This window comes from Dendropsophus ebraccatus, chromosome 4, assembly GCF_027789765.1.
Source record: "Dendropsophus ebraccatus isolate aDenEbr1 chromosome 4, aDenEbr1.pat, whole genome shotgun sequence".
Classification (NCBI taxonomy): Eukaryota; Metazoa; Chordata; class Amphibia; order Anura; family Hylidae; genus Dendropsophus; species Dendropsophus ebraccatus.
In genome coordinates this window covers 58,575,543-58,591,046 of record NC_091457.1, presented here as the reverse complement: position 1 = coordinate 58,591,046, position 15,504 = coordinate 58,575,543, and the positions used below count along the sequence as shown (strand labels likewise).

At 44.1% G+C, this 15,504-nt stretch overlaps 1 protein-coding gene across 1 annotated transcript in view; it reads left to right on the top strand.

Annotated features, from left to right (window-relative positions):
- The window catches only part of RBL2 (RB transcriptional corepressor like 2), a 47,803-nt gene extending 36,239 nt beyond the window's left edge, over positions 1-11,564 (top strand). Inside the window, exons 16-22 of the mRNA XM_069965929.1 lie at positions 53-297; positions 1,421-1,597; positions 2,511-2,582; positions 2,911-3,010; positions 4,830-5,038; positions 6,971-7,138; positions 8,512-11,564. Coding sequence (XP_069822030.1) covers positions 53-297; positions 1,421-1,597; positions 2,511-2,582; positions 2,911-3,010; positions 4,830-5,038; positions 6,971-7,138; positions 8,512-8,691 — 1,151 coding nt within the window. The 3' untranslated portion in view covers positions 8,692-11,564. The remainder of the gene's footprint in view (positions 1-52; positions 298-1,420; positions 1,598-2,510; positions 2,583-2,910; positions 3,011-4,829; positions 5,039-6,970; positions 7,139-8,511) is intronic.
- Positions 11,565-15,504: the final 3,940 nt, after the last annotated feature.

Genomic DNA, 15,504 nt, shown 5'->3' with positions numbered 1-15,504 from the left:
ATGGAAATCATACTCTCTTGGGTTGTGACTTTCACTTTTTATTATCTGCCAGGTATTGCCAATGAAAATGGCGGGATCACATTTTTTCCAGTACAGGTCAGTATGAGTGGACAACCTCGTGCTGTTTCTAGTTCCATTCAGCCACTCACAGCCCAGGCTCTTGCTGGTCCGATGACCACTCAACAGATGCAGGTTGCAGGACAAGTAACTATTCCTCAGATCCCAGTTTCTCCAGGACAACAAAACATCAGCAACAAATTAAAGAAAGGAGGTTCTCTGGCACTTTTCTGCAGAAGGGTAAGTACAGCGTCTTTCAGCGTTACTTTCTCTAGAGTTATATAAGTAAGGTCCCCAAACACTTTCTCCTTCTGTCAATGTAAAGTCTATGGGGCTGTCTGGAGACTCCAACAACAGATGATTTCTGTGGAGACAGGGGTCCAGCAAGATGGAATTTCACTGCCAGATCCCTTTGCTTGCGGGGAGATAAGCCAGCACCAGAGCTGCTTGACTGCGGCTTACGCCTCCCCATAGAGAACACAAGAAAGGTTGGCCATGACCAACATTCCTATGTATGTGGATGATGAGGGAGGTAACTGAAGGTGTATGCCCACCTTTAAGGTGACCATAGACATTGAACGTAAGATTGATAAACGTGACGATTTTTACAGAAGTAGTCAACTATCTAATAGGTATAGGTATAATGCACTGACATTCTCAGATGGCAGATTTCTTTTTTTGTGCAGTAGTTAACCTGTTCTCTCCTGTTTGCGCAACAATTTGTGGCCTTTTACCGTTTTACTCTGCCCATGCCAAGTCTAAAAGAGTGGGCAGTGCTTGGCCGGAAAGGGGGCATGACCTAAGCATCGCTAGAATTACTACTATATAGACTAGAGAGCTAGGGTATATTCAGGGGCGGATTAACTTTACCATAGGCCCCGGGTTGTTCACCAAACCTGGGCCCCCACTCCACTGTAACTATGGCAACACTAGAGTGCCGTTCATAGCACAGGATAGATAAGATCATGATGAATTGATTTTTGGTAAAAAAAAAAAAAAATTGCGGTAAAAAAGCAGTACTTTTTTTGCAAATCATGGCAGAAATGTTGCCAGGAGACAGTAAACCTCTGAAAGTCTGTTTAGGTGGCCATGGGCCCCCCTGGAGCTGAGGGCCCCGGGCTACCGCCCGAAAAGGACCTGTTATAATCTGCTACTGGGTATATTGTAACTGAAATGTAGACTAGCTCAGGAGTTGGCATACATATCAGAGTGCGCCGTGTGGGATAGACGCTGCAGTGGCTGTACACCTGTTAATGAATCAAACAAATGCTATGGCCGCAGGATTTTACTAAGGCATAGGTCTTAGTAAATTCCCCCTTATATATTTTCAGATTCTGATCTTTTCTTTTATTCCCAAATTAAGGTTTATCATTTAGCCAGTGTTCGCCTTCGTGATCTCTGCCACAAGCTGGATATTTCTGATGAACTTCGGAAAAAGATTTGGACTTGCTTTGAGTTCTCACTGGTGCACTGTTCTGACTTGATGAAGGGCCGACATCTTGACCAGCTTTTGATGTGTGCAGTGTATGTGATGGCTAAGGTGAGGCACTGAAAATGTACCATTTACAGTGCTAAGCAGTACGGCACTACTCAGTTGTTTGGCTCTGTTTACACGGAGCAGAACTGGTGGAATTCCGTGGCATAATTTTCCGCCGCGGAATCTCGCCAGCCTCCCTGTCATAATGACAGTCTATGGGAGGCTCGAGCGCCTCCTCTCTCCGCGCTGAAGTTTTGCTCGGTGTGAACAGAGCCGTAGTGAGTCATAATTTTACTGTACACTGAAGAATTTTAAGATGAAGTGGACAACCCCTTTAAGGGCAATAAAGGGCCAACTTTTTTTCCTTTCATTTCATTCCAAAAGCCGTAAAATCTTTTATATATTTTTTTCAGGATGTATACTATTTTTTTTAACACCATCATTTTGGGAAAGCTGTAACTTATTGATTAATTTTCATTAATTTTTTCACCATGTCTTTTTGCAGTTCAAATTTAAACCATGTGGTTTTAATAATGTTTTTATAGAACCATTTTGAGGTACATTTATACATTATTTTTACCCAACGTACTCTATTTACATATTATGGGGTCATAATAAAAAAATGTATGGCTAAACCATATATACATATTTTTTATGGGGTTAAACAACCAGGATCTTATCTTTGATTGTGGCCATTGTGGTGGGAGCCTGGTTGTCAGAAATGCTTACAGCAGTGATCTTACATGCATAGCCCATAGTCTCTGGAACCTGGAGGACATAGAGTTATAACAAGATGCAGAAAGGAGTTAATAAAAAGTTGTAATTAGAAAGAGAATTTCACTGTTAAATTAAGGAATTATGGGCTTAAAATGCAGTGGATGGGCAAAAAAGGGAAAAAAATGGCAAGACAAAAATGAGTAACAAGCAAGCAAGCACTATGCAGTTGTTAGCAACTTGTTTTACCTTGTTTTTATAGGTAACAAAGGAAGACACATCCTTCCACAACATCATGAGATGCTATCGTACGCAACCCCACGCCAAAAGCAATGTAAGTACAATGCCATAATAGTGACTGCCCCATCTAAGTGGTTAGAGGAGAACATGACCAATAATTTACTTACACAATCTGCATCTTGCTTTAGTTTGTTCTGTTTATTGGTACAAGTATAGAGGAACTCTTGTCATAGGAGAGAAGTTGTACTGTATACTGGACAGGCTCTTCTCAGACAGTATACATTCTGCCGTCTAACCCAGAGTCTGGAGGTTCCATACAACATTCAGTTACTGATATTTATATACCAAGCTGAATAAGTTTGGTTGTAAAGCTTGGGGTCAGCAATCCACTAACTTTCTATCTTTTTATCTTAATGGTATAGGTGTACAGAAGTGTTCTTATAAAATCCAGAAGAAGAAGGCAGTCTGGTGGCAGTGATCATGCACAGTCAGGGTCCCCAACAGAGACCAATAAAGATCTAGGTAAGATGGACCCATGCATCCGTTTTTATATATGATGATCTTTGGGGTGTCCATTAACACCTAAAATGTAGTAAGCAGGTTTCTTCTGTATTGGAAAGCTACAGCTAACATCCCATTGTAACAACTGATGCTCACTCTGATGCCAGTGCTAACCTATTGCATTGTGTTTAACAACAAAGATTATCAATTCAGAGCAGCTCCCATGTATTCTGAAGATTTATCCATATTTGTTGTAGGATGACAAACTATATTTTAAATTGTGTCATTGGGAACCCTGGGTGTAGGCGTCTGATACTAGGTACCATAGAGTGTTAGCTCCTCTTACTAGACAATACTCCACTTGCAGGCACTGAGCTAAGGCAGTGTTAGCTTAGTGACTATCAGTGGCAAATATCTTTGTTTTTACTTGCTCAAAGAAGACAGCATTCAGCACACAGAAACTTTTTTTTGCACTAAACCTGGAATATATGGTCCTTGTGTATTATCACCCTCTAGTGACTTTGTCAGGGCTTCTATGTGCATTCACCCTATGCGGTGTTGCTGAATGCACAACCCTGTCATAAACCTTATACACAAATACAACCAGAATGCTGCCTCCACTAGCCAGACTGTCCTATGGGCAATCACATCTGCTTCCAGCTGCATCTGGTTTTCAGATCTTTGGCGGAAAAAAAAGTGGTGGATAGTTGGGAGCAATCCTAGTATAAATTATGGACCCATGCAGAATAAAGAACATGATCATGGACACATCAGATAAAATTGAAAGGTTATCAGCCTTTAAACACCAGAGAATGGGTTCTGAGGGAAGATTTCCCGCTTTATCAGACCCATATACAGGTATATTCAAATATCTCTGTGTGTATAGATAAATAGAGGGATAATATCTGTCTATCTATCTATTTATCTGCAGGAAGGATTGCTGAGAATCGGCAGTGTACATCATACACGTATTGTTTCTCTAAAAGGGATAGACCTGAAATGGCATAGAGTTTACTTAGCCTCAAGTGTCACTGTTAAATGTAGCAAAGGTATAGGAACCTGCATGATGCAAATTGATAAACAGGTTAGACTTGGTTAGAAAAAGAATGGGAATCTGGGACCCATGATTCAAGATACTGTTGTGTTTCAGATGTGCTTGCCCATAAGTGTTATCTGATATGTCCGTGATCATTTTCTTTAAAGTTTATGGGTCCACACTTAATACTGGGGTTGTGCCATACTACCCAACACTTTTCACTCCAAGGATTTTAAAAGATCTAGCTGGAAGCAAACCTTAGAGATGTTTGACTTGTCTTACCACTGGTCTGAACAAGTCTCAGATTAATGTATTAAGAAAGGATGCATGAAGATAATATTGTTATTTACATACATGATAACTGACCAAAAAGACAAAAAATTTTATACAAAAAAACACACAAATTAGAGAAGACAGTCTATTGGCACCAACTAGCATTAGTCACACAATCATGAAGATGAGTGATTTCATCAGCAATAAGATAATGCAAAAGGGAAGCACAGTATGAAGATGAGCAGTCAATGTGAGTATGAGGATAAACAAAACTGGCACTCACCAATGCAGGAGCAGTGGAGTTTATTCAAAGTTCAGCTTTGCAGGGAGAGGAGAGACAAACAGTTAAGCTTACTCCTGGGACAGACTGTTTTGGGCTATGCCCTTCTCCAGCCTTGCTGGAGAAGTTCATTTGTGCAGCTTTGATGTCACTTTAAGTCTCTTGGTTTACTGCTATTAAGAGAATATCTCTTATGTTCCAGTTTATTCAAACAACAATTTTTAGTTTTTTGTTTTTGTTTTGTTCATCAGGCAGCAGAGAACCCAGTCCAGTCATGCGGTCTAGTAGTACCCTTCCTGTACCCCAGCCGAGTAGTGCTCCCGCTACACCAACAAGACTAACTGGAGCCAGCAGTGACATGGAAGAAGAGGAAAGAGGAGACCTTGTTCATTTCTACAACAATATCTATATTGGAAATATGCAAAGCTTTGCCCTGAAGTACTCTCAGAAAGCGAATGTGGTAAAGTCACGTAATCACCTCATTCATGCAGTTTTTCTGGTGTACAATAGTTTGCAATGCCCTGTTCAAGACAACTTCAGCTCACTTTGCAGGCCCACCTTAAAGAGACTCTGTCAGAAGGTTTATGCTGTGCTTTCTAAAGGTAGCATAAACTGGTGCCAGAGAAGCTAAACAGAACGATGTATCACATTGGTCTGTGCAACTGATTAAGAGATATCCTCCTGAATACCATGGACAATAACTAGTCCTCTCCATTATGTGCTTGAGCCCAGTAGTCCTGGATATTCATGAAAAACAGAAAACTCCGCCCACCAGCAGCTGATTGGCAGTTATCTATCCATGCTGTGTATAGGCAGTCATCTGTCAATCAGCAGTCATACATCTGTTCAACATTTCTGTCACTAGTGTATGCTGCCTCCATTTAAGGCAGCATAAACGTAGTGACAGATTCCCTTTAAGGGTTCCTTAACACGTAACGACTCGCAGCGGAAATCTCGATGCGAGTTTTGCAGCGAGACCCGCTACAAGCCTAGGTCCTGGCAGGTCCAAGTAACTACATACTCGCAGCGGTAATGCAGCTGCCCCCTTAACCCCTTCATCCGCTCCCGTCCGACTCCCGCTCCGCGGTCTGTATACATTACCTATCTCTTGCTGCACGGGGTCCCGGCATCCTGTTCTGCCGCCCAGCCAATCAGTGGCTGCAGCTGGGCAACACACTGATTGGCTGGGCGGCAGAGCAGGATGCCGGAACCCCGTGCAGCAAGAGACAGGTAATGTATACAGACCGCGGAGCGGGAGGAGACGAAGGGGTTAAGGGGGCGGCTGCATTACATACTCGCAGCGGTCTTTCACAGCAGTCTTTGGACCTGCCAGGACCTCGGCGTGTAGCAGGTCTCGCTGCAAAACTCGCAGCGAGATTTCCGCTGCGAGTCATTACTTGTGAAAGCACCCTAAGGTTTGATTCAGTTTGCGTTAAAAAACAAAACAAAAACATGCATGCTTTTTTGGTTAGAAAAATGTTGCAGGCAGATATTGGCTGAGACTTAATCAGAAAATATGAGCCACCATACCTACATGCCATTTTTGTTTTTATTGTTTCTTCAAATTTGCTCCACATGGCATTTTTAGCCACAGCACACTCTCAGTATGGCGTAATTCTGTGTATGCATGTTGTTTCTGGTATTCTCCCCCCCCCCCCCCCGATTCTTTAACATCTTAACCCATAATCACATATATGTACATGATCATGCTGTTAAGTTAAAGGGGTTATCCATGCTACAAAAGCTTGACCTCTTTCTTTCAGAGACAGCACGACTCTTGTCTCCAATTCAGGTGTAGTTTGCAATCAAGCTACTTTCACTTCAGTGGAACTGAGTTACAAAACCTACACCCAAACTGGAGACAAGAGTGGTGCTGTCTCTGGAGGAAAGTGGTTATGATTTTGTAGCACTGGATATCCCCTTTAACTCATACTTGGTGACTCCCGGCTGCTATCAGCAGGTAAGGGTCGCCCCTAAGAGCCAGCCTTATTGTAAATATACAGAAGAAAGTAGTTTTTATTACATTTATATATTGTAACAGGTTGTTACTTTACACATCAATGATTGGGTTAGGTTTTGTTCGCCTCTGCATTGGATTCCCCCTTGGGGTCTGATCAACACTTTGGTAAAGCCAGACAATTCCCATAAAAAAACATGAGTGCCGCACCATTATTTTCTGCTGGAGTTCATTAGATGACTGATGCAGTACTGCATTGTAGTTTTTATGGTAAATAGAACCTACATTGCACAGGATAGGACATAAGTGTCTGATGTGGGCACTGACCACTGGGACCCCCCTCAGTCTCGAGAATGAACAAAAGTAGCAATTTAATTAATGTTTAAAAACGTCCTTTAAAGAAAAATACTCAGTTCTTTGCTTTTTGTATTACAGAATGAAGCTACTCCTCTCTCCCCGTATCCTTCTATGCGGATTTTGTCTCCTCGACGTGTGCAGTTATCTCACAGTCACTCAATCTACATTTCTCCTCATAATGAAGACTCTGCTACCTTGTCCCCTCGAGAAAAGATTTCATACTATTTCAACCTCAGCCCTGCAAAGGTGGGTCTAATAAGGGGGTCCCCAACATTTTTGGTCTGTGTAACACTGTGGTATTGTTCTACTTCACAATAAAACCTATAATCAATCTGTCACATTCTAAACTGCTGATAATATGAGAATACTGTTAGGGCAAGAAGACACGTGGTACTAGAACATAGAAAAATGCTTTTATTCTCTGGTGTCAAGGAGGCGTTTCCAAGCCCCTAGAGTGCTGAGGGCTGTGTAGTCTCACTGCTTCTCTTCTCCTCCCTTTCCCTGCTTGATTGACATTCAGCTGGAAGCATAGGAATAAGATTTGGAAGCATGGTTCAGTGCTAAAAGCTGTCAGTCAAGCAGGGGCAGGGATGGGAGGGCTGGCTAGGAGATGTTACAGCCCTGAGCACTTCAGGCTGAAGGATACCTTGTGTCAGAAGTTTGAATTGTAACAGATTTACAGATATGCAGGCTTAGAGAAACATGGTCGCCTTCTTCCAGAGTTTTGCAAAAGATGATTTATCTGATGGTTGATGGCACAGGAAGCTGTGTGGAACATTTGGTGCAAGTATAAACAAAAAGGGAAAGTTATAACAAGAAAACTAGGTAGAACAAGGTAGATTGTACAGTATGAGTATAGAAAACTCCAAGTCGACATGCCATGAAAATAGAAAGTGTACAACAAAACAACTGAAAAATAAATGGTCAGGAGCAGAAGTAATTATTTATGAGCCATAAGGCCTTGTCCACACAGCCATACTTTGTAGTCTGCAATTGCAGGCCCCCTAGTACGTACTATATGGGCCCTATTTGGCCACGATCAGCCGATGACCACGATCATTGCCTGGTCCTTGATTTAGGTTAGGAACTAAAATCGCTGGGTGACCACTGCGCATCGCTACCTGTAATAGCGATGCACAGCTGACGATTCCCTAAACCCCTAAACAACTTACCTTTCCCTGCTCCCGTTTTTCTCTCCTGTGCTCCGCAGCCTCCCCATCCCGGCGGCAGCAGCATCTGAGCTGTTTGGGCAAGGGCTGCATGGACATGGCTGATGATGTCCATGTAGCCCTTACTGCCCGCTCATTGGACTCTTTTAATAGGTCCAGTAAAGGAGCGTCGATCTAGCAGATCGGCGCTCGTTTATCAAAATGATCGGGCCATAGTCGACCTGTGTAATCGTACCCTATGGGACACATTAAAGTCTATGGGCCAATGCACACATTCATGAATGCCATAGAGTTTAATCCCCCTTACGAGTCCACGGTCTGTGATTGTGGGCGGCTCACCTGTCGGCCATCCGCAGTCATGGACCAAGCTGTACAGTGCATGTGGAGGACAGCTAAAATCAGCAACTAAGAAAACTCTCTTTTAAATTTTCTTTTGGCTTTAACCAACAGAGACTGCAGGAAATCAACAGCATGATCCGAACAGGAGAAACTCCAACCAAGAAACGGGGGATCATTTTGGAAGAAGGAAATGAATCTCCAGCAAAACGCCTATGCCCAGAAAACCATAACGCCCTCTTTAGGAAACTTCAAGATGTGGCAATTGACAGAGGCAATTTCTGTACAAGCTAGATGGTGCGATTATCATGTCTACAGTATTTTACAAATCTTAATATATATAATAATTTTGTAACATTATGTAACTTGAGACACCAGGACTGTGACTACTTTGTGAAATTTGTTGCATTTGTAAAGGAGGCACTTAGTTATAGATATCAGGATGAACACTTAAGCACTAGGCTTGCCCATAGGTTGCACTAAAAATGTCATGTACTCAAATGTCCTGGTAACTTAATTATATTCAAGTAATATTACAGGTAGTTGGCAGGACAAGTGGATGTAAAAATACAGACAATTGTACTGTTACAGATGGGTTAGCATTCTTAACAAATCTTGTTCATATAGCACAACCTGTAAATGGACAGGCTATAGCTTCTAAGTACACACTCCTAGTATGGCCAGCATTCATGTGTCCACAGAGATAACCGTCTGCTTCAAATCAAGAACATGGTTGTTAACTAGGTGTACATCCATGCCATCATGGGGATTAGAGCAATAATGCAGAAATGCCACTGTACCCATTGTACAGATGTTGTCTTAGGGCCCATATCAGAGCCTCTGTGACAGTACTGGAAGTCCCTATATCAAGTAGCCTATGAGTCCTCTGTATGGTATGGTGTTACAACCCCGCCTATGGTGCAATTTTTTTTCCAAATGTTGTCTCTCACTATTCTGTACCATGTTCTGTGTGATTTAGGATTGAGAAGTATCCTCCATGATGTTTACTACATAAAGCTCTCTAGCTTACAGTGCAGAGAGAGGGTTTACGTTCTAACAGTTTAAAGGGAAACAAATCTAACCAGCTGATAGCCCTCTAATGTGTGCTTAGGGCGCAGAGGTTGAAGGTAAGTCTCTTACCTTAATACTCGACTGGTAGTTTAATTTGTCGTCTGGAAAGGCCATTTGGAGCCCGGGGGGGCTACAGCCCCCAGAGCCAGATCAGTGCTGGGGGGGGGGGGGGTTTGGCTCCAAACAGCCTTACTAGACGCCAAATTAAACTACACACTGCACAGAAACATTGTTGAGTATGAGGGTAAAGGCCCTATTACACTAAACGATTATTAGAAATAAGTCCGACGTCCATAGAAAATGACTGGAGCAGTCATTTTCTATGGACGTCGGACTCCTCTCTAATGATCTGCATAACGCACACTCAGCTTCAGGCCGTGATTTCCCCGCTCTGGGACTGAGTCCTGGATCGGGACTTACAGGGAGGGTTATGTATGCCAGGCTCCATTGGGGGGTCGGGCGGGCCGCCGCCACGGCAGCCAGGCTGACAGGTTCCCTTTAAGAGACTTACCTTCACCTCCCTATCACCTATCTGCCTGTTTCTGCAGCTGCATACCTGCTACAGACCTGATAGATTCTCTTTAACTGCATTTTACTCAACTGATATTAACAGGACTATTTGGGACTAACAAATCAGGTGTAAAGAACAAAGCAATCACCTGCCCACATTTTGTAGTGATATAAATATTACACTAATTTAATGTCATGGAAAAGGTAAGGACAACTCACGTCTAATAAATTGTTTTATTTGTTATAATGTGGACACAAATATTTAATCCTCATTTAAAAACATTTAAAGAAACACATTTTTAGAATTTATTCTGTGGGAAAAGTAAGTACTGATTTGTGCTATAGCCCCCTATGACAGAAGCCTCCTCCAGCATCGATCTCTTGGAAGCATTTCCTAGTCTTGTATGGACAGCCTGTTTAAATCCCTTTCTCCTTCCTGCATCACAGCATTTTGATGTAGCTCACATTATACCCATTTTCTTTCTGGTATAAGGGATTCTATGTTAGTGAGCTGCCTGTCTTTGGTTTATTGGTAAACTTTTGTCTTTTCCTGTTCTGCACCAATGAGATCTACATTCTAGTGTTACGACATCAGTAGTGATTATATCTATCATTAGGCCGAGTGATAAACACCTAAGGTTCTTATGGACTTTGTCCAACAAACTCATTGCTTGAGCTGAACTCAAGGTTCTGAAAGGTAAGACCTCGGTAAGTTTGGCAGCGGTATGTAATCCTCTCCACAATGGGGATCAGGAAGGATAACTGTGTACTTACCTTTTCACAGAATGAAAATTTTGTGAATCCTTTGTTTAGTAATTTATTGTTAGTTGGCTTGTTAGTTGTTTTTTTTCCAGTTCAGTTACATCACCTCATAAACATAAAATCTTTACATTGGTGTCCTTACTTTTTTATGTCTATTTATATCATTACAAATTGATGGCATGCACTAGACTGGCTTTACTAAACATTTGTGGTTGCAGAAAAACTCCCAATTAAAAAACTCTGTTATTACTAGAGATGAGCGCAACTTGAGCATGCTCAGGTCCCTCTGAACCCGGAAGTCACAGCATTTGATTACCAGTGGCTGAAGAAGTTGGATGCAGCCCCAGGGCTGCCTGGATAACATGGAGATGGCCATAGGCTGTATCCATGTTTTCCAGGACTCCCTAGGGTTGCATCCAACTTCTTGAGCATGCTTGAGTTGCGCTCATTTCTAGTTATTACCCAAAAGGCAAATATTAAGGTTTAAATTATTTTATTTATTGTAACCTTTTTTGTTTGGCTAATTTTGTGATGGTTGAAAAATTCTATGAAGCATTAAGTATTACCCTAACTGTCATGAAACGATGATGGAAATGAGACTTTTATGTACATTATGTTTAAAATGTTAATGTTTTATTTGTGTTGCTGTATAAAACAGCTTGTTAATGATAGCACCTTCTACAGAAGTCTATGTTGTGCCTCTTCTTTTTCCATTTACAGGCAAAATAATAGTTATAGTTAGCTATATATCAGGATGGCATTTATAGAGCACCTGTGGCCTCTCTGACCTGTCTGTGTTATTAAATGTTTGTACTTTCCATCAAGTAACAATTCCGGAGTATTTTTTTCTTAGAACTTTGCTCTGTTTGCTCCCCTGTTATTCCTCTCAGAAATGTAAATTGACAACTGAGAGTTGTAATTCTGCTTGCCAGTAAGATTTGTGCTTACACATTCACACAGTGTCAGCACTAATATTATTCACACATTTCAAGGAGGAATAGGGAACAGGTGTCAGAACAGGTGCTCTACAATTGTGGGGAATTCAAGTATTTAGCGGTAGCCTTAATGTTTGGACTGCTAATTCTCATATCTCTGACATTTTGGCTATTCCTTCCAGTCACTGCTGTGACCAGTGATGAGCTGAGCAGGGCTGTATTAACAGCTGCTGCTGCCCTAGGCACTAAACCTGAAGACGCCCCATCTTCACGCACCTACTGGCGATACCAGTCCTGACCAATACCACCATACCCCCCACCCCCTGGAAAAGACACCAGATTTACTGGCAAGTCTGAACGGAAGGAGGGAAACTAAAAAAATAAAAACAAAAAAAATTTTTTTCTGTCCCCCTGCTCCCTGGTGCTGCCCCCCTGCAAGGTGCTGCCCTAGTGGTAAATACGGCCCTGGAGCTGAGTGGCCATTTCCCGTGACTCAGGAGGTACATCAGGAGCGAGCACCAATAGAATGGTAGCAGGGGCCTCAGACAAGTGATTATCATTTAGATTTAATTTAGGAGGCAGCACATAGTAGGAACACAAGTATTTACAAAAAGGACGCTTGCCTAGATATTTGGAGATAGTGTTAATTAAAGTGAAGCCTTGACTTACCTTTCAGGCATACTGTGGACCCTTTGGAGCACAATTTTATGGGAAGTTATTGCTCGAGGAGCATATTTCCTTCACTATAAAGTCAGCGCCCGGAAAGAACAGAATATTATTATATGGTAACCAATAGAATACTAATGGTATAAACCAAACCTGGACAAATCTTACTTAGTTGTAGGTGTTAATAGAAATTATTTGTGGACTGCTGGAGGGCATCAGTCTACATTGCCTATATGGCTCCTGTCAAAAACTTCCCTCACTGCATGTCTGCACTGTGTTTTGGTTGGTTCCCAGATGGTCCAAATAGGTAGGAACAGTGGAGCGGGTGAGAGCACTGATCCCTACCTAACCTGACACTGCCTTAGTAAAGAGCCGGGGGCTATGTTCACACTACGTATATTTGAGGCTGTATTTGGTCCTCAACAGGGCCGATTCTAGCTCTTCTGCTGCCTGAGGCGAGAACTGAAATAGCGCCCCCCCCCCCCCCCCTCAACTGAGATCAACATCATATAAACACCAAATAATTCCACCACATGATGACTGCATATCAGCACTCCATAGTAACTAAATACTATTACCAATATTGCCACTACAAGGGAAAAATTCCACCACTGACTGATCAATACCACCAGTAGTGCTACTGAATAAAAAACACTGTATAGAGTCCAGCATTACCCCCACACAGTGACAGTATAGTGATCAGGGTACAGTTACATCCAGTGACTCACAAGTGACGTCTTCTCTCATCAGAGTTGTTCACTTTCTCTTTTCTTCTACATTCAGATCCGACTCCATCATGAAGACTTCTGTTAGCCATGACTTGTTCCCGCAGCATCTATTGGACAGACATTTTAGGCTCCACAATTTAGAAGATCCCTTCTGCATCTCCACACTATTATAATCCCCATTCTCCTCATGTAGTCATAATCCCCCTTAGGCAGTTATAATCCCCCCATCTCTTCCTGTAGTCATAATCCCCTGTGTCCCCCATCTCCTCATAATCCTCCAATCTCATCCCCCCCACCTGTGTCTCACCATCTCCTCATATTCCTCCTGTGCCCCCCATAATCCTCCCATCTCCTCATATTCCTCCTGTGCCCCCCATAATCACCCGCTGTATCATCCATCTCCTCATATTCCTCCCGTGTCCCCCACAATTACCCCCTGTATCATCCATCTCCTGTGTCCCCCAACAATTACCCCCTGTATCATCCATCTCCTGTGTCCCCCCCATCTCCCCACAATCACCCCCTGTATCATCCATCTCCTGTGTCCCCCCATCTCCCCATAATCACCCCCTGTATCATCCATCTCCTGTGTCCCCCCACAATCACCCCCTGTATCATCCATCTCCTGTGTCCCCCCACAATCACCCCCTGTATCATCCATCTCCTGTGTCCACCCACAATCACCCCCTGTATCATCCATCTCCTGTGTCCCCCCACAATCACCCCCTGTATCATCCATCTCCTGTGTCCCCCCAAGTCCCCACAATCACCCCCTGAATCATCCATCTCCTGTGTCTCCCCACAATCACCCCCTGTATCATCCATCTCCTGTGTCCCCCCATCTCCCCACAATCACCCCCTGTATCATCCATCTCCTGTGTCCCCCCACAATCACCCCCTGTATCATCCATCTCCTGTGTCTCCCCACAATCACCCCCTGTATCATCCATCTCCTGTGTCCCCCATCTCCCCACAATCACCCCCTGTATCATCCATCTCCTGTGTCCCCCCACAATCACCCCCTGTATCATCCATCTCCTGTGTCCCCCCACAATCACCCCCTGTATCATCCATCTCCTGTGTCCCCCCACAATCACCCCCTGAATCATCCATCTCCTGTGTCTCCCCACAATCACCCCCTGTATCATCCATCTCCTGTGTCCCCCATCTCCCCACAATCACCCCCTGTATCATCCATCTCCTGTGTCCCCCCACAATCACCCCCTGTATCATCCATCTCCTGTGTCCCCCCACAATCACCCCCTGTATCATCCATCTCCTGTGTCCCCCCACAATCACCCCCTGTATCATCCATCTCCTGTGTCCCCCCAAGTCCCCACAATCACCCCCTGAATCATCGATCTCCTGTGTCTCCCCACAATCACCCCCTGTATCATCCATCTCCTGTGTCCCCCCATCTCCCCACAATCACCCCCTGTATCATCCATCTCCTGTGTCCCCCCACAATCACCCCCTGTATCATCCATCTCCTGTGTCCCCCCACAATCACCCCCTGAATCATCCATCTCCTGTGTCTCCCCACAATCACCCCCTGTATCATCCATCTCCTGTGTCCCCCCACAATCACCCCCTGTATCATCCATCTCCTGTGCCCCCCATCTCCCCACAATCACCCCCTGTATCATACATCTCCTGTGTCCCCCCACAATCACCCCCTGAATCATCCATCTCCTGTGTCTCCCCACAATCACCCCCTGTATCATCCATCTCCTGTGTCCCCCCACAATCACCCCCTGTATCATCCATCTCCTGTGTCCCCCCACAATCACCCCCTGTATCATCCATCTCCTGGGTCCCCCCATCTCCCCACAATCACCCCCTGTATCATCCATCTCCTGTGTCCCCCCACAATCACCCCCTGAATCATCCATCTCCTGTGTCTCCCCACAATCACCCCCTGTATCATCCATCTCCTGTGTCCCCCCATCTCCCCACAATCACCCCCTGTATCATCCATCTCCTGTGTCCCCCCATCTCCCCACAATCACCCCCTGTATCATCCATCTCCTGTGTCCCCCCCATCTCCCCACAATCACCCCCTGTATCATCCATCTCCTGTGTCCCCCCACAATCACCCCCTGTATCATCCATCTCCTGTGTCCCCCCACAATCACCCCCTGAATCATCCATCTCCTGTGTCTCCCCACAATCACCCCCTGTATCATCCATCTCCTGTGTCCCCCCACAATCACCCCCTGTATCATCCATCTCCTGTGTCCCCCCACAATCACCCCCTGTATCATCCATCTCCTGTGTCCCCCCAAGTCCCCACAATCACCCCCTGATTCATCCATCTCCTGTGTCTCCCCACAATAACCCCCTGTATCATCCATCTCCTGTGTCCCCCCATCTCCCCACAATCACCCCCTGTATCATCCATCTCCTGTGTCCCCCCACAATCACCCCCTGTATCA